This window comes from Cyprinus carpio, chromosome A14 (assembly GCF_018340385.1).
Source record: "Cyprinus carpio isolate SPL01 chromosome A14, ASM1834038v1, whole genome shotgun sequence".
NCBI classification, from domain to species: Eukaryota; Metazoa; Chordata; class Actinopteri; order Cypriniformes; family Cyprinidae; genus Cyprinus; species Cyprinus carpio.
This window is the reverse complement of record NC_056585.1, coordinates 14,794,499-14,814,214: the sequence shown is the minus strand read 5'-3', so window position 1 is coordinate 14,814,214 and position 19,716 is coordinate 14,794,499. Positions and strand designations below refer to the sequence as shown.

At 34.4% G+C, this 19,716-nt stretch overlaps 1 protein-coding gene across 1 annotated transcript; it reads left to right on the top strand.

The window, feature by feature from the left end:
* The first annotated feature begins 883 nt into the window (after positions 1-883).
* LOC109102104 (synuclein, beta) lies at positions 884-18,191 on the top strand. The gene is made up of 6 exons (XM_019115422.2): positions 884-1,042; positions 1,819-1,949; positions 5,958-5,987; positions 7,295-7,413; positions 10,990-11,076; positions 18,052-18,191. The coding sequence occupies exons 2-6, from the start codon at positions 1,829-1,831 to the stop codon at positions 18,079-18,081; spliced, it is 387 nt and encodes a 128-aa protein (XP_018970967.1). The 5' UTR covers positions 884-1,042; positions 1,819-1,828; the 3' UTR covers positions 18,082-18,191.
* Positions 18,192-19,716: the final 1,525 nt, after the last annotated feature.

Genomic DNA, 19,716 nt, shown 5'->3' with positions numbered 1-19,716 from the left:
TTCTGCTGATCGTCACTCGATCGTAACGAATTAGCGAATAGGCCTTCTCCTGAATAACCTAAACAATGTTATACTAGTATAAAACAGCAGATGGCACAAGAAGCATAGAAACAGGAGTTGTGTTTAACGGCTGATGTCATAGGTGTGAGAGCTACATCACTACAAGAAATCAACGATTCCCATGATGTATTTTAACGTGTGAAACCTCATTTTAATTGATCAAAACATATGTCGGCCAACACGAAAAGATGTATCCTAGACAGTTCGTACGACATAAGTAATTATTGATAATGGAAAGTTTCAAATCACCAGCTGGGACTGATCTTCACAAGACTTTAAACATGCTTAGACAAAATCAATTGGTCACTCGATTGCCTTTCAGAGGCAGATGTCACGATGCGCCCACTTCAGCCAGATGGACAGCGGACACGACACTCATCACCCTGCAGTAAATCCCAACAAGATATGCATGATCAATCCTAATGTACACTCTCCCTTTAACAGCATTTCGTCGTGAATTTACTATACAATTCAAGGTTAGATATTCAGCTTGATTTTAAGCCCCCAAAAAAGAAGACGGTACGCGATCGCAAAAACATATGGATGGACTTCATCCCTCCACTTGTGTTTGGTCATGGCATTGGCAAGACATATGTTTGTAGTTTCTCAACATTGCACAATACTGCCTATATGATCTGTTTTCCTCTCAAGATAGATGAATAACAAATAATGCCTGACAGTACAGTATGAAGCAGATGTGCAATTTAAGCGCACGTGTCTCATCTCCTGACGATCTCAAGTCACCTTTTTTATTGGCTAAAGATGCAGCATTAGTCTCAGTGTGTCACAGGCCATTACAGCCGGGATCTGACACCCCTTGATTAATACCACGAGCTACGTCGATCGTCTCATCCTCTCGTCCTCATTGGCTGAGCGCATCCAGAGGAAGGCCCACCTCAAGATCGTAGTGTAAAATTTCCTTCCACGATATTTCAATCTACCACGCAATTGAAGCATAAGGACGAAGAAGGTGCTTTAAAAGGTACGTTTTAATTTTCATTACACGTTTACGAGGCTGAAACGCAGTTGTTTATATTAGCATGAACCGAGATCGTTTGAAAATACTAATGCTGTGCTCGTAAGAACACAAAAACCCTTGCACATCGATGGAAACGAGTATACGCATGCTTGTGTGACAATTAAAACGTTGCATGTTGAATTGTGTATGCAACCTGATGATAAAACACGCAACTGTTTTATTTTATCCGTGTCGTGTCCAGCACTTCTTCAGTGTGAGGACAGTGGAGAGGTGACACCATATTGCAAACGAGAAGTGCAAGATTCATCTTCTGTTTGCGTTTAAATGAAACACTGTCAGTAATGTGTCGACACACGTTGCTCTTCATTTTAGCAATGCCTTCGTTCTATAAAATGTTTTAAATCACAAGAAATGCATGTGGCAATGGTAATTTACACAAGCCTTAAAATATGTCTCCCAGGAGCCCATATAGATGCTCAGTATAAAATAAACCGTTTGAGTAATAATTAATGAGTTTGTGAACATCTCGAGGACACCTCCTGCTGTTAAAGCCGAAAAATAATGTCAGCTGATGGTGTGAATGTTCTCATCTCATTGTGTGTGCCTGAATGGGCGTTTTATCTTCAGGGAAATTAGACTCCTTATTGTACGACTGACAGCCTGCTATTAACACACACACTTGATCTCAATTTCAAATTAACCCACATTTGCATATACAGTGCAACACATATTCTGTTTATCATTGTGTCCTGCTACATAACTTGCTCTCTTGGATGCAGAGGGGTCAAGATGGATGTTTTTATGAAGGGGTTTTCTAAAGCTAAAGAAGGTATGGCAGTGGCCGCAGAGAAAACCAAGGAAGGCGTTGCGGTGGCTGCAGAGAAGACCAAGGAAGGCATGATGTTTGTGGGTAAGACATGGAGCATATAATGCTCTTTTTTTTAATGCATGCATATCACGAATCAAGCGTGAGCTCAGTGGGAGTGGGAGGGACCATGAAGCTCAGAGCCTGAGGGCCAGGAGGGGGTTGCTATCTGTTTCACTGCTGCTTCTCAGAGCATTGCTATAGGTTCAGGCACTATTGTGTAATTTTGTGATTGGCTGGGATATTGGGTGGGGTTTTCCAGCCCTCTTACGTCTACCACTTCGTATTTAATTTTTTTTTTCTTAAAGAGCCATATAGAGCCACATTTATTGTATATATTATGGATATTTTTGGACATGTTCACATCTCTAAGGCCACTAAGGACCTTTAGAATTGTTTTAAACAACATTAGACAATTTTTTAGAATAATGATTATTATAAATGTAGTTTTGGCCTCGTATTTATTAAGAATAAACAGAATAAAATGTATTCATATTATAAATTATTTGTGGAAAGTGCGCTACAAATAAATTTGGAATTTAATTGTAATATTTTGAATCTTCAAACCTATTAATAATTTATTTAGGTCAAGAACATTGGCAATATAACAGTTAATTATTTAATTTTATTTAAACATGTACCTTTCTCAAACAATATAAATGGGTTTTTATTCATTACAATATATAGCTTTCCTTTTTTTAAGTAGGAGGTCTTTTGCAAGCATATCATCATATTTGGGGTCCTTAGCATCAAACATTTACATGGGAAAATGTACACTTTTGCTTATTACCTGATGTTAATTTCTTACCTAAAATCTTGATGTTGAAAATAAGTTCATATTATTTGCCAGTCTTTTAAAAACAAATGTTAAACCCTTGGTTTACTCTATTATGAGTATATAATGATATTACTTATTACTTATATTATTTTCAATAAAAAATACAGAAATATATATAATTATAGGAACAAACTTTTTTTGTCCTAAATTTTTTTTATTTTTTTTTAAATGAAATAGTTATCTCCAAATAAAGTATATTAAATAGTGATCTGTCTACCATTATAGAAGTAAAAAAAAAAAAAAACAAGATGAGGAATAATGTAAAATGCTTCCAAGAAAATATTTTTATATCAAGGGTCCTTGGGATGGAAAGTTGTCAAAAGATTGCAGTTTCAACACCCCCCCCCCCCCCCTCCTCCACTCCGTACAGTTTTCCAGTCCACGTGGTTTGTTGTGCACACTAGATCAATCATCTTTTCAATATTTCTCATAGGAGAATGCTTTTGTATGTAAATATGATCAAAGTTGACCTACTGCAATATATTTCACTCTAACAACAAATGCTGTGACAGTCCTGTTTGTATACTCATTTCAGCGGTTGTCATCACTCTCTGTCACACATCCTCCAGAAATGCCTCTTTAATCATCAATGGATTTTACATCTGGAAAATTAAAAGCACTCTTGATACTGGACTGATATCGATTCTGATATAACATAAACTGTACAGAGAAAATCCATTTCTTGTAACCTGATCTTATAAGGGGATTCTTAATGTACACGCTAATTTGAGAGTGAAATAACACTGTGTGAGATGGTTGACTTCTGGAGCTGATCCAGCATCTCTCTGATCTCCTATCAGGTTGGAAAGAAGCCTTACGGGCCACATGTCACACAATTCCATGAGCTCATAGACCTCTATATGCACAGCACCCGTGACAAAAATCTATCAGTTTAAAAACAGATAAGAATGGCAGTCCAAATCATTTCATTGTAATTGAATATAATGCTAAAAGAAAGTGTCTTTTCAAGTATGTCTGAAATGATTCTAGCTCGCTCATCTTGTTGCTGTGTGCTTTGATCAGTAAGACGAGACATTGATCTCGTCTGGTGACATGTTGTAATTGGAGACTGAGAGGGCATTAGTGTCCGCTGAAAACACTCATTCATACTCTGTTAGATTTGATGTTGGGATGAATGAATAATAGAATCCCTTCAAATTAAAACCTCACATCTGTGCCACCAGCGTCCCAGGGAGAGACAATTAGCCCAGATATCGCAAGCCCATCTATGGATGCTTTGCGAGCACATACTGTAGCAGGCCGTCCTGTACGGTTGCTGTCATTTCCTTTGCGGTGAACACAAGGTTGCACTTACGCCGGACAACCGTGGTGATCTGGGACACCATGCTTGAACGGCCTTGCGGGTGTGTGTTAGTGCAGGGAGGGGTGATGGGTAGCTGACAGGTTCTTGTTCCACCTTGGACAGCAGCTGCACGATCTCACACTCCCTCATGCACATGCGCACCAACCCATCTGAGGATAGATTGAAGAAGAAGTGACTGCTGATAATGTCCCACTGACTCGTTTTGTCCCACTGCTATCAGGCTTTTCTAATTTCCTGTCCATTTCACATTTATTTCCTGAGTGGTTTCCCATCCTCATACTGAGCTGTATATTCCCTGCGGTATATTTTGTGGTTATTGGTTATTGGTTATAATGCTCCCACACGCTTTGTGCTTCATACATGATACCTAAAATTGTGTGGCTTGCTGGGAAGAGATGTGGTATTACTTGTCTAAAATTACATAATAATAATAATTATATATATATATATAATAAATATTATATATATATATATATATATATATATATATACACAAACACACACACACGTACATACATACATACATTTTTGTTTTATTTTTACTACTACTATATTACTACTTTATATTATAAATAAAAAACAGTCAACAATGATGCAATAGTGGATTTTTCAATTTGCTGTTTGTGCAAATAGGAATGCAAAAATAATAGGCTATTTGTTTTTTATATAAGTTTGGGCTCATTAAGTTTTGAAGCTCAAATAACATGAATTATTATAACAGTTGAAAACAGCTGATTAATATTTTTGGGGAAACCTCTGCATTTTTCATTGTTCTTTGATGAGTAGAAAGGTAAAAAGAACAGCATTATTTGAAGTATAAATATTTTCTAGCAATGTAAATCGTCTTTTCTTTTACAAATTGTTACTGTTGCTGTGATCACTTTAATTCACCCTTGCTGAAAAAAAGTATTCATTCATTTTTTAAAATGTGTATATACTGTATATTCTGCATTCCAAACCCATTCCTATATATACTATATATATTCTATATATATATATATATATATATATATATATATATATATATAGATATAGGAATGGGTTTGGAATGCTTTATCAGGACTAATTTAACACTAAAGGAAATGTCTATAATTTTACTAGATTTTTCTGAAATTTTTGGTTGCTACAAACTTCTAGAAGTTAGTTTTTTTTTTTCATTATGCTGCTATAATTGTGTTTGTTCCATTTTATGATATATGGAACAAACCCGATAAAAACAACATATTGGGGGAAAAAACTTCTAGAAGCTTCACTTGTAGCAACCACGTTTCAGAAAAATCTAGTAAAATTATAGACATTTCCTTTAGTGATAAATTAGTTCTGATAAAGCACTCATAATCTGCCCTTTTTATCTAAAATGATATATCTGTTACACTGTGCAATCATGAACAAGTCTTTCCAATTTTAAGAAGCAAATTTGTTATAATGACTCAAGTACTGTAGATGAAACACATCAGCTCTAATGAGTCATGGGTGAATGACTCTAGTTAAAACAACATCTTTCTCAACAATAATAACTCCTCTTCTTCTCTCTCTTGTAAGAATCATACTCAGACTGAGACACAGAGTGCTATCTGCCATTACAGTATATGGCAACTCCCTCCCTAGGAAGTGTTTCTGAGCTGTAGTTCACTCAAGCAGGCCGGTTAAGGTGACAGGTCTGAGATACAGGTACTATTAGCACTAAAGATTTTTCAGTGAACCTTTAAATGAAGCTGCTCTGGGAGTTCCAGGCTTGTATTTCACATTGTCTTTCTACTTATTACCTGTCTGTATCATGTACCTACTTTCAGCCTTATCACAGTTCCTTCAGAGGGCTAATTTAATGTGTGTTTCCGAAATGTTATGGGCTGTGTAAATGATTTTACAATATTCTTTTGTGTGCTTGCAGGTAACAAGACCAAAGACAGCGTTGCAACAGGTAAGGTGATTCTGCAAATTGTTCTTTAGTCTTTAGTCTTGGAAATAATGAATACGTCTCATTTAATGTGTTCAAAGGGCATGGCTTACAGCCAGTAAGTGGAACCAAGACAAATAGTTCTGTACCCATTGCCTAGGTGATATTTCAGAAGGTTATTTGTCTAGGACAGATGGAAATCTAGAAAAGTCACAGTGTTTTTCAGTGTTTTCAGGCCTCTTACTTAAGCCAGGGTAATTTTAGTTAACTAAAACATAAAATGAAAAAAAAAGTTAACAAAAAAAAAAAAAAAAATAAAAAATAAAATAAAAACTAAATAGATGTATTAAAAAAATACCAAAAATGACAACACAAAATTACTAAAACCTAAGTGAAAAAAAAAAAAACAAAAAAATTAACTGTATTAAAAACTGATAAGAACTACATGACAAAAAAACAACTAAATTACTAAAACTTTAACTAAATTTAAAATGAAACAGAATATATATATATATATATATATATATATATATATATCTATATATATATATATATATATATATAAAGCTAATTCATAATTGTAACAAAAACTTTTATAGTATATTAATATTAATATTAAAATAATGAAATAGATAAAAAAGGAAATTAACTCTGGCTTGTCACCAATACCTGACATAATTATAACCAAATTCAGCATCACTTGAAACCTGTGTATACTCTATATAATACTTTAATACAAGTAATTCCCAATTAATGCCTACTAATAGGTTTGTTATTGTAAATAATTTTAAGCAGTTATATTATACATTATATTAATATAAAACACGTTCAACAACCAATTTCATGAATAAAATTGTATAATAATAATAATAATAATAATCTGCGATTCTGTTTTTCTAATGAAACAGAAGTTTAAAAATCCATACAGATATGATTGTATTATTTTATTATATAATAATATAATATGTGTTTCTTTTTCATAGACCGTAGTGCATTCACAGGAAATCTATGAACAAGGTTTAATCATAAATAAATTGATGACAGTATTTAATACAACATGGCCATTTGTTGATGTAATCTAATGTGAGCCAGTTGATTTTGTCATAATAATATCGAAATAAACTGCTTTTGTTCAATAAAATAAAATCCAATAACATTTTATGAGTCACATTGACATTGTCACAGTGTAGGACAATAGCCTCAGATAATTTCCCATTTTTTTTTCTTATGTTGCCAAGTACATATAGAATTTTTGACTTAGAGTGATGTGTTTCTGTTGAAAATGGGTTGTGTCTGTGTTTAAAAACGTGGTATGTTTCATCACTGGTCAGTGGCTGAGAAGACAAAGGAGCAGGCCTCTCACTTCGGAGGAGCTATGATGTCTGGAGCTGGAAACATCGCTGCTGCCACCGGCCTGGTGAAGAAGGACGAGTTCCCCAGTGACTTGAACGTATGCTCTATTAAATAACATTATATATAATTGTTATTACATATTATTATATACCATTCCATGTTCATTCTTTCAGAAAAGTCCATTGCAAAAATGTGCAGTTGTTACCTTTTATTTAGCAATGTTTTATTAAGGTAGGAGCTCTTTCTACCTGATCAAACCCTTAAAGGAGTAGTTCACTTCCGGAATAAAAAATTACTCACCCCCATTACATCCAAGATGTTTATGTTTTTCTTTCTTCAGTCAAAAAGAAATTATGTTTTTTGAGGAAAACATTCAAGGATTCTTCTCTGTATAATGGACTTCAATGGTCCCCAATGGACTGAAGGTAAAAAATGCAGTTTCAGTGCAGCTTCAAAGGGCTCTACACAGTCCCAGCCGGAATAAAGGTCTTATCTAGCAAAACAATCTGTCATTTTCTAAAAAAAAAAAATAAAAAAAACAATTCATAGACTTTTTAACCACAACTGCTCATCTTGCTCTAGCGCTGCTTGTGCATGTATATCTTCACGTATTACGTAATCACGTTGGAAATGTTATCTCTTCATCTGTTTACTTCAATTCAAAAAGGTAGGGTAGGGCGAAAAACTCCATCTCATTTTCTCCTCCAACATCGTTGTTTTATCTTTTTTGTAAATGGCATTTGACTTTCTTTGCATGTTTGCTTTGTGAACACTGGGTCGGTACTTCTGACCTACATCACATGTGACCTTTCCAACGAGACTACTGACTACGTAATGCATGAAGTCGAGCTAGTGCAAGATGAGCATTTGAGTTTATAAAGCATATACGTTTTTATTGAATTTTTTTTTTTTTAGAAAATGACCAATCGTTTTGCTAGATAAGATCCTTATTCCTCGTCTGGGATTGTGTAGAGTCCTTTGAAGCTGCATTGAAACTGCATTTTTAACCTTCAATCCGCTGGTCCCAATTGAAGTCCATTATATGGGAAAAAAAAATCCTGGAATGTTTTCTTCTAAAACCTTAATTTCTTTGCGACCGAAGACAGAAAGACATGAATATCTTGGATGACATGGGGGTGAGTAAATTATCAGGAATTTTTTATTCTGGAAGTTAACTCATCCTTTAAAAATTATTTTTGATGTAATGTAGTCAGGTTGATTCAATAATATTTTTTGACTTGACATTTTAGGTTACCTGACAAAACATTTTTAACATTGAAAATTGGACATTTACAATTTCAGTCTTTCTACTTAAAAAATCATGTTTAATTCAATGTTACTTGCTGTTTCTTTGTATTCATTTGTGAAATTTTGGAGTGAAAATTGTTTTAAAGACATTTTTTCAGTATAGTAGATCAACATGCACATGACCATCACACATGGTTATGGATTATTTCATTAGAAGTACATGACCCTAGAAAAGATAATAAAGTCTCAGAGAGTGTAGATGTATATCAGAGGGCTGTATACCTCACACATTCACCTTCACCTCATAACACATGATACATAATGGAGGGCGGCTTATCCCACAGGGAATATCCTGTCTTACTTTGTGTTTCTGTTCTGCTGAGCCCCCTTGCCTTCCCTTCCCCCTCCCCCCTCTCTCTCTCTCTCTCTCGACCTTGCCCAAGGTCGCTTAGCACTTTGCACAGTACTTAAAAATGCACTAAAGGAGGAGAAGTCTGCCGGTCTAAAAAACTTAGGCATATATGCTTAAGTTAAAACAAACTGTTGATTTCAGAGCACTCTGGGTTTTCTCCATTAGTGGTATTCGTGATATATTTACATGTGTGGTCTTCCATGGATATTCCCCACTAGGCTTAAAAATGAGTCTTATCCTTTGTGGTGACTCAGTAATCTCATAAATCACTTAAAGGGAAAATCAGCATAAGAACCTTGCAGCTCTTCTGGTGTTTAGTTATGTGTGTGTATGAATCCTGCTGGAGCCAAAGAATAAAAACACAATGCCACTGTCATCGATTTTAAAGCTCTAGTGCTTTGGTTAAGCCCTCATTATCCAAATGATTTGCAGTGCAGCTATTGTCATAAGAAAAAGTGTGATGGCTGGTTTAAGTGTGTAATTTAGCAGTTTTGAAACATGTGAAAGTGTGCGGGTGGTCAGTGCTAACTGTGTTGCTGGACTGGACTGTGCCATTTGTGTGTTTGTTTGTGTACTAGACAAGAACATAGTCTGCAGTCTGACTGTGGGTTGTTCTCAGGAAATGATCTCAGTGCCACTTGTGTTTTGTGTGTCTTACTATTGATCTAATTAACAAATACAGACTTTACTCACATTATTTGTGAGATTAAACAGTTTACCATGTCATTCAAAATAACTTTTCAACTAAAACGTTCATTTTATTTTGAAACAAAATGAAAATATTTCAATCTGTTTTCCATCTGAATATATGGCATTTTCCATAACCCCACATTAATTACCATTACATTTAATGGGTTACATATTTAAATATTAATATCAATATTTAAAAATAATATTTAAAATGCATGGTATTTTTACTTTGTGTTTTCTTTAAAAGTGTTTTATGCATTTATTTCATATTGTGTTTATCTACATTATGCTGAGAAGATAATTTGTATGGAACATAGATGTTTCTTTTTATTGCTTTTATCACTATTTCTGTATATTTACATAAATAATGACCTGGTTAAGCTATGGATGGATGGACGAATGGACGGACGGACAGATAGATAGATAGATATGTGTTTGTGTGTCTGTGTGTGTGTGTGTGTGTGTGTGTGTGTGTGTGTGTGTGTGTCTGTGTGTGTGTGTGTGTGTGTGTGTGTGTGTGTGTGTGTGTGTGTGTGTGTGTGTGTGTGTATAGCTTAAGTAGATAATAAAAAAAAAATTGTGATCAAGATTGTAAAAAGAAACATATCTGTTTGAACCAGTAGGTCAAACTAATTATGATGGCACTTAAATATGTCTGAAAGATCAACTTAATATTTTTTTAAGTGGTAAATATCTCAGGATAATAGACATAATCACGATTTGATATAGAAATAAATAACTAATCTGAATTTTGGATATGTCTATAATGGTAAAATATGATTTTCTGGGCATTCAGCAGTAAACTCTTTCAAATGAAGGTATATAAAAATGTTTTAGTACAAATGGCACAGTTTCGTTGTAGCTTGATTGACATGAAGTGTTCGACAGGCTGTGTTGTGATATTAGGACTGTATATTGGTGGAATATGACCTAATTGATTGTGATAGCTCAGTTTTAAAATAAACCTTCCAGTGACCCAGAACTGTAAAGAACATTTATCTACTGTATGTAGGTAATGATAGTCTCTTTCTCCTTCTCTCGCTCTCTAAAATGGAGTTTGATGAAACATTTATTAGGTACATATGAAGTTGTAGCACGCATACCAAAGCACATTAGCAGATGCACCAATGATATATTGTATATACCGTAAACGGCACACAAGAAAAGTGCTTATATTTAGCCTCTGCCTGTGATGGTGCTTTAAAAAGAAATCATCATGCTTATATAATTCATGTCAATATTTTGAAGTGTCTATGCATGAGCAGATCTTTTGTTGTTGTTGGATTTTGAAAACATGATATGCTATCACGTGTGTGTTCACAGCCTGAGTTTGGTCAGGAAGCCACCGAGGAGCCAATGGGAGAAGGTCTCATGGACCCTGAGAGACAGACATACGACGACTCTCAGCAGGTTAGACATTCAGCACTCACAGGAGCACACAAATCTACCTGACGCACACGTCAGACATGGTCACAAGTCCAAGTCATCCCTTTTTAAATAGTTTTCTATGTACTGCAGTGTCGTTTTATAAACAAGGAGAATTCTATTAATTGTTACTGATTATTCAATTAAAATTACTATAATGAATGTGATATAAGTCGGCAAGGGAAGGGCCTCTAAAACAAGCTGCTGTTCAAAAGTTTGGATTTATATATTTATTTATTCAGAAATTAATACTTTAATTCAGTAAGGATGCATCAACTTGATTAAAAGTGACATTGTTATTGCTATTGTTTTTTTGATCAAACAGATACAGTGTTAGATAGCACAAGAGGCTTCTCTCTATACAAGTTCTTTGCAAATTTCTCTCTATTTCTTTCTTTATTAAGTTCTTTATTTCTTTTTTATTTTAACAATGTTGCAACTTGTTTTTTCTTCTCACATAATAAAAGTTGAACTTGAAATCATATTTTAGTAAGTATATCATGTACATTTTTAGTTTATTTGTTAAGGTAAGGAGCTGTGTAAAAGGCAGTATTAATAAATGCATTTTAGGGTGATAATACAATTTTCTTTTACAACAATAATCAGCTATCTGTACATTATACCGTACATAATTGTGTGTATATCAAGGGTTATAATATTAATGATGTATTTAATTTAACCCCAGACATTTATTAACCCATTCATTTCTTAAACGTGTCACTGGTGCACACAGATATGGTGGGATTCCCTGTGTGGCATCTATTCTGCTCCCTCCCCCTCCTTCTGTTTGCCTTCTTCCCTCTCATTACCTCGCTGCCATGCTGAATCTGCCTGCATGGGAGTAATGATGACGTCTAAAGCTCTTTTGCATTGTGGGTAGTGATGGAGGCTCCCCCTGCCCCGATGAGGAGATGGGCTCTTCCAGTAGATGCTCTCACAGGGAACCAGAGCCATCAGATAATGATACTCAGGGTTCCCACACTTCTTGAAAGTACTTGAATATCAGACACATGCATTCAAGGCCTAGAAAGTACTTGAAAACAAATACAAGTCCTTGAAAGTGCTTGAATGAAATTTTAAATAAATTTTGTTTAGTAGAATGGTGCTATTTCATAAATTGTCCTATATGCGCTGTCAAAGAAGAAACGAAACGGCGCTAATGATTGGGGGGTGAGATGGGGTAGCGTGAGAAAAAAACTTAGCATGCGAGCTGATGCGCAGCCCTGCATGAACTTATTTGCGACTGCAAAATTTTTCGGAGCACCAGTGAGGCTGACATGATCAGCATATTTGTGTTTGCGCTCAGGGGTTAACCCTAACCCTAACCGAACACCGGAGTTTTGTTCAGTGCTGAGTTCTGTAATCTCACGAGTCCTGAAACAAAGTGTTGGCGGTGTAAATAAGAGATTCATTGTGCAGTGTAAGGAGCTTCGTCGATTATAATGGAACTTTGTGAGATCGCGATGAGTGAGTGACAGCTTTTAATGATTATTAAGGGACTTTGCAAATGTGATATAGATTTAATACAACAGTTCATTAAACAAGAAATTAATATTAAGTCACTTGCATTGTCTGACTACAACACTATTGCCTGATTTGGCTCGTTTTCATCAACGAAAATAGTTTCAAACAAAGTCACAGCTGAGCATCTCCAAGCAAACACAGCATTGTTTAGTTTATGAATGAATGTGCTTTTTTAAAGGAATCTGTATCAATTACCCATTTATAAAGCCAGTCACTTGCTTCATTCCTGAATTAATTAGTCATTCCAATGAATCATTTGAATGAATGATTCAGTGATATTCCACCTACTGAGTTTTACTCATTTTTAAAGGATCTTTTCTGTTAATACACTAGTTTAATATTTTTATCTTCAAAATTGTTATATTTAAAACATAACCTCAACATGAATTAATGAATTTAAATGCCGTCCCTCTGAGCCTACTGGCAGTTTTACTTTCAAATGATTTTTTTTTTAACTTGGATGCTTGATTCTGTTAATTACACTAGTTTTAAAAAGCTTTAAATATATATATATATACTTGAAAAAATTTAAGACCAGGGGATGCATCATTTTAAAACATTAACTTTCAAAAATCAAAAGAAGAAACATGAGCCATTATAGGCAACGTTATTGAAAACTTCATATTGCCTCAAAAAGTGTCACCATAGCCTACACAAAGGTAGCCTCAAAAACATGGCTTTTCAATGTTCTGATCCTGTCAAGATATGGTCAAGGCCTTGGTTATCAAGCCACTTGTTGAGTTCTTCCTGTTGCAATGGAACGCAGTAACAAGGTCTGATTTTTTCACCTGAATACTGGGTTCGCTGTCAGCACTTTTAACGACAGTGTTTTAAGTTAAAATGCCCAAAGAAGAAACAGGGCAAGAGACCACAAATGTAAGTGTAGGCAATGACAAAAATTTCATGCTGTTTCATCAAGATTGAAGACCATACATATACAGGTCGATCCTCTGACCCCAAATTATTGCCCTTCAAGCATGTCATTCTGATGTTTTTCTCTCTTCAAAGTGCCACGGATTCCTAAGCGACAGAAAACAAAGGTTTGGAAAACAGGGCACCAAACATGGGAGGTTGAACGCAGTGTGAAGAAAGTCATTTTACATCTCTGACGAGAAAAATTTAAACCTGGACGGTATGATGACTAAAAACGTTAATGGAATGAACAATAAGATTTCACCTGAGATGTTCTATGATACAAAGTGGCGGAGCTTGAAGACACAGGCGGTGCTTTTTCAAATCAATGGCCCTTACTGTAGATGCTGGTTCTGCAGCCTGTATCACTGGCTATAAGGGCTTTGCAAGAACAATAAAAACATCTTGGAAAGGGGCCACGTCTCCTGTGCCGTAATGAACTGGGTCTTTTGCGAATTGCAGGACCAACACTGCAATTCACAAACGCCAAGGTGAAGAAAAGTTATTCTTATCTCTGACGAGAAAAAATTTAACCTGGAGGTCTTTGATGGACCCATCCTGCCGTGTTAATGGCCTGACAAGGAGATCCCAATACTATGAGAACTTTTGGGTATAGATGGCAAAGGAGGCTCCATTTAAAAAAGGCAAAATGGAGTTCAGGACCGTGGATGCCCTTCGTGAAGGCCATCTTTACCACATGGAGGACATTCCCACCAGCGGGCATTGCAAACAGTTGACCGGAGGGCCCCAGTCTGCCGTAACGACTTGTGTCTTTGAACAGGACAACACTGCAAGAACAGCTGACGAAGGACTTCTTCCAACTGAGTATACCGTTGATTTTGGACCATTTGCGTCTGTTCCCTGATTCTTCATTTTTGGGATAGATGGCAAAAAGTTTTGGACGTCAGTTCCAGATGATGCAAGCCATGTACAACCCTGGAGCAACATTCCACAGCCTCCTGGACAGTTGCATCAAATGCCGAAACGAGTGGTTTTGCTCAACAAAACAGTGGGGCTACTCACTCTGAGTCCAGTTTTTGACACTCTCGTCTGTTCTGGAGTTCTTTTTTGGGATATGGGGCTTAAAGCTTTGGATCAGTGTGAACAGCCTTTGACTTTTAAATGCAGTTTTCAATACATTGTCTACTCTCTAGTTATTTTGGCACTCGGTTTCTCATTTTGCATTTTGAAGCAACACCTTGCAACCCGGTTTTTTGGTTAGATCACTAGTGCGAAATATGTAAAAAACTTGCGATTGCATCCCATGGTCTTAAGATTTTGTAAATTCAATAAATATATATATATATATATTAGGGCTGGACAATAATTCAATATCAATATGTATCGCGATAAAAAAAAATTCAATAACGGTGATATGGTTTTTAAACACATTTCCGATATTTCGATATACCAGTGTTCCCCATACATTGATTTATTTATGGCGTTTGACTTCATTGAATAAAATATGAGCACGGACGTTTCAAAATCAAAACATGTCGCGGGGGTTTTATATGAATGTATCTCTGAAGGGAAACGACTGTTTTCAGAAAAGTTTCGATGGCATTTTCATTTTATCTGATAAAGAAGCATTCATAGGCGCAGCTCCCTTGATTATAAGCCCGTTACTGGAGAAACCGCTGGGTTCCTACCGCTCTCACAGCGCCTCCTGCTGGCAGACAATCAGTTTGCATTTAAGCCCGGCTCCAGCAACATGCCTTTTTTTTTCCTGAAGCAACTCAAGAGCACTCTTCATACTCTTTATACTGACTAAAGCACATTTGTTTCAATCTATATCCAAAGTACTGCAAAAACAGTTAAATTTTGAATTTTTTTTACTATTTAAAATAACTGTTTTATTTTAAAATGTAGTTTATTCCTGTGATCAAAGCTGAATTATCAGCATCATTACTCCAGTCTTGACATGATCTTCAGAAATCATTCTATTATGCTGATTTGCTGATTATCAATATTTAAGAGAGTTGAGTACTTTTTTTCAGGATTCTCTGATGAATAGAAAGATCCAAAGATCAGCATTTATCTGAAACAAAGCTTTTGTAACATTACATTTTGATTACATTTGATTTGATTACACTATTCCATTCAAAAGCTTTGAGTCAGCATCATTTCTTTTTTTTTTTTTTTGGAAAGAAATTATAGAAATTTTTATTTAGCAGAGATGCTTTAAATTGATCAAAAGTGATGATAAAGACATTTATAATGTTAAAAATATTTCTATTTCAAATAAATGTTCTTCTAAACTTTCTATTCATCAAGAAACCTACTCAGCTGATTTCAACAAATTATTTTTGAGCAGCAAATCAGAATATAAGAATGATTTCTGAAGGATCATCATGTAATCAGAGTAATGATGCTAAAAATATAGCTTTGAAATCACAGGAATAAAATACATTTTAAAATATTTCCAAATATAAAACAGTTATTTTAAATAGTAAAATATATTTCAAAATGTTACTTTTCTTGCTGTATTTTGGATCAAATAAATGCAGGCTTGGTGAGCAGAAGGGAATTCTTTAAAAACATTAAAAATCTTACTGTTCAAAAGCTTTTGACTGGTAGTATATATTAGCCTACAGTCTGAAGTTAAGATATTTAATTTTAATTAGGTGAGACTGAAATGATTTTTTGACAGTGATTTTAACATTTATTGTTTGTATGAAGCCTAATAACAAAAAATAATGTTTTTTTTTTTTTTTTTTTTTTCAATAATTTCTGATGGTTTTTAAATGAGGTGTCAGACTTGGCAAATTCATTTTTCATAAATGTATATACACTGACATCTGTTGTGGGTGTTCTTGGCAGTTTTTACAAGGCTTTTTTATAGTGTTCATATCGATATCGGAATTATATCGTATCGACCCCGAAATTAAAAAACAAATATAAATATAAATAAACAACATATGTTATATAAACAACAGATTATATATATATATAATATATATATATATCTAATTATATATATTTTTTTTTTTTTTTTTTTGTTTTTTTTTTTTTTTTTTTTTGAATTTGACAAAGGATGACATAATTTTAATAAAGTTTGAAAAATGCCATTACAAGGGTGTAAAAAACTAAATTCCCTGTAAATCACTTCAAGGAGTCAAATATCATCTTGTAATGGGAAGAATAATATTTGATTTGAATTTTTGATTATTGATTAGAAGGTGCTCCTGAAATTTTTGACTCTGCTCCTATTTTTTCTTTTTTTTTTTACATTTTAAAAGAAAAGTAAGTGTAGAGCCCTATTTAACCAGAGAAATTCTTTCAAATTTAAATCTTTTACAAGAATTACAGCAAAAATTATGAAAGAATATATATATATATATATATAATATATATATATATATTATATATATCTATAATATATATAATATATATAATATATATATTTGAGAAAATTTGATAGAATTTTAATTTGAATTACCAGTGTTGACTTTAGTGGATTTAATTAAATTCCTTTTAACACGACTACTCAAAATGATCTAAATTTTTGAAACCTAGACATTCAAAACCTCATTACTCTGACATGTTTAATGTAAATGTTAAATGTAAGTGAAATGGGAAGTACTGTAAGAGGTCTTTCATGATGCTGCATATGCTGGGGTGGGAATTTGATTGGTGCTTGATATAAAATAAATGGTGCTTTAAAAAGTCCTTGAATCTGGTGTTCATGAAAGAGTGGGAACCCTGGATACTGACATTTAAGATGTAGGGTATCTTCAGATGACAGATTTTCAGACCTTAATAATATAGCGCCAGCGTGATGTGCAATTATATTCGTTAGTTAAATCAGATGCTTATGAACTTTATGAAAGCATCAGCTGCCACCTGCTGGGGGAAATGAGGCACTGCAACAGCCTTCAAACAGAATCAATACAATAGGAAAAACATCATGATAAGATGTAGTTAACCATTGAATTCTGATGAAACTGACTTTATGTGTGGGATCCCAGTGTGTATTGTGTAAAAATAAAAGTAATACATTTGAACTAAAGTTTTGTCTTAATATGTTCCTCAGGGATAATCAAAAGCTAAACGTTTGCTTATAGTAATATTGATTGTATCTGGGTTCAGTTTAACACAAAAAGTACAGTGTAGAAAAATACAAACACAAATTAAACAGTCAAATAAAACAAAACTGAATGATTTGTATACCAATTAAACAAACAAACAAAAAAAATCAGGGAAAAACACAATGCCTTTTTTATTTTATGCCTTGTTTATGTTTTATGGCTTTAAGTAAAACAAAAAAAAGTGTATGTATGTATGTATGTATGTATATATATATATATTATATATATATATATATATATATATATATATATATATATATATATTATCTTGTAAGAAAAATATATATTTATGTATTTGGCTTACTTTGATGACAATAATACAACATAATCTTGCTGTATGTTTAGAAATGGATGTTTGAAGCATGCCTTTAAGCTAAAAAATTTAATTTTCTTCACATTTTTAAGATTTTTTTCCCTTTTCTTTTTCTGCTCACAGGACAACCAAGATTATGAGCCAGAGGCATAAACATCACATTCCAAGTCCAAGTCCAGCCAGCAGCACAAAAAGTTTATACAAATAACAAGTACAAGTCTTAAACACAATAAACCCTGTTGCAAAAAAAAAAAAAAAAAAAATAGAAAAACAAAAATATATATTCCAGTTAATCCTTCTGAGAAATGTTCTTCCTATCAGATATATACTTTTATTATGATCTATTGTAAATGTCATGTTCTGACGGTAACGTGTTGGATGTAGCTCTATGCTGACTGCCGGAGGGCGCTCTGTCTCGTTTCCTTGCCTCCCTCCCAATGAAACGAGACCTGCCCTTCCCATTGTGACTCTTTGTACTTGTGTACCTGCATTTCTATATGTGTAATAGATGTTTCAGCTCTTCCAATGGCATATTGGGGGTTAAAATATCTTCGGGTAAATATGATATTATATATAGCTGTGTGCAATGCCTGTTTGTGGGATTTTACTTTCATTTTTTTATTTAATATTGAAGCAAGCTATTTCTTTAATGTTTTTGAAGTAAGAGTTTTATACGTTGTAACTTTATAGTTGCTTGTGATATCATTCCAGTGGATTATTTGTTAGAATTGGGCAATTTGTATCTGTGTGTATGTATGCGTTTGTGTACTGGAGATTTTAAAGTTATTGTAAATGTGTCTTGAAATGTTCATGGATGTGAGGTCAATATGTGCTTTACAATGCTGGAAATGTCAATATTAAGGTTTCTGTGTCATTCAAGACAAGTGAATCATCTGTAAATAAAGAAAACAAATTAAAAAAAAAATGCCCGTCCGTAATCATATTTTTCTTTTTTTTCCCAAAAGCTATGTCTGTATACAGTATTATGTACTAGATTCGCAGCACCACACAGAAATCACACATAAGCATGTAAGAATCTTGGCATTCAATAACAAAATGTGTTATCGACCACTTAGTTTGCTGTTTTATTACAGATTTATTATTATTCCATCTTTTGGCTTCCAGAAATATTACACAGAGAAACAGAGGGAGTGACGTCCTCCCTCCTGTCCTCTCCCCGGCCTCGGATCAACAGGATGTCTGGCTATGTCTCCAGAACAGAACACAGTGCTCTACAGACATGCTGAGCCCAGCAGAATGAGTGCGGTGCCGTGGCTCAATAGCTGGCATACCTGCATAAGCTGGGCACCATTGATGGATTAGCATGTGCAGTCACAGGGGAATGTGGTGCCCTCTGGCAGCAGAGGGTATTTAAGGGCCCCCGCTGGCAGTGTCCCGCTTACGCCGAGCCGGTAGGACTGAGTGTGTATGTGCTCAGTATCATGGCTTCCTTTAAGAAGTCTCTGGAGGGGCTGAAGGACACAACACAGTCAGCCACTAAAGGCGTCACTGACACTGCAGGTACTAATGGTTCCACGCTGCTCATCTGGGGTGTCAATTGTATATTTGGTAACAGTCATTTTTAGTTTATGAAAGATCAGCCGTCTACTTAGTACATATGTTTTATTATTGTGCCACGGAGTGAACTTTGATCAACAAAACGTTTTCATTTAACATTAAATACATTAAATTATTTTATCTGTTATTTGCTGATTTTTTTCATGTTTATTATTATTATTAGCTATACATTTATCAATTTGGTTTTAAAATGTTTTACAGAAAAGATGT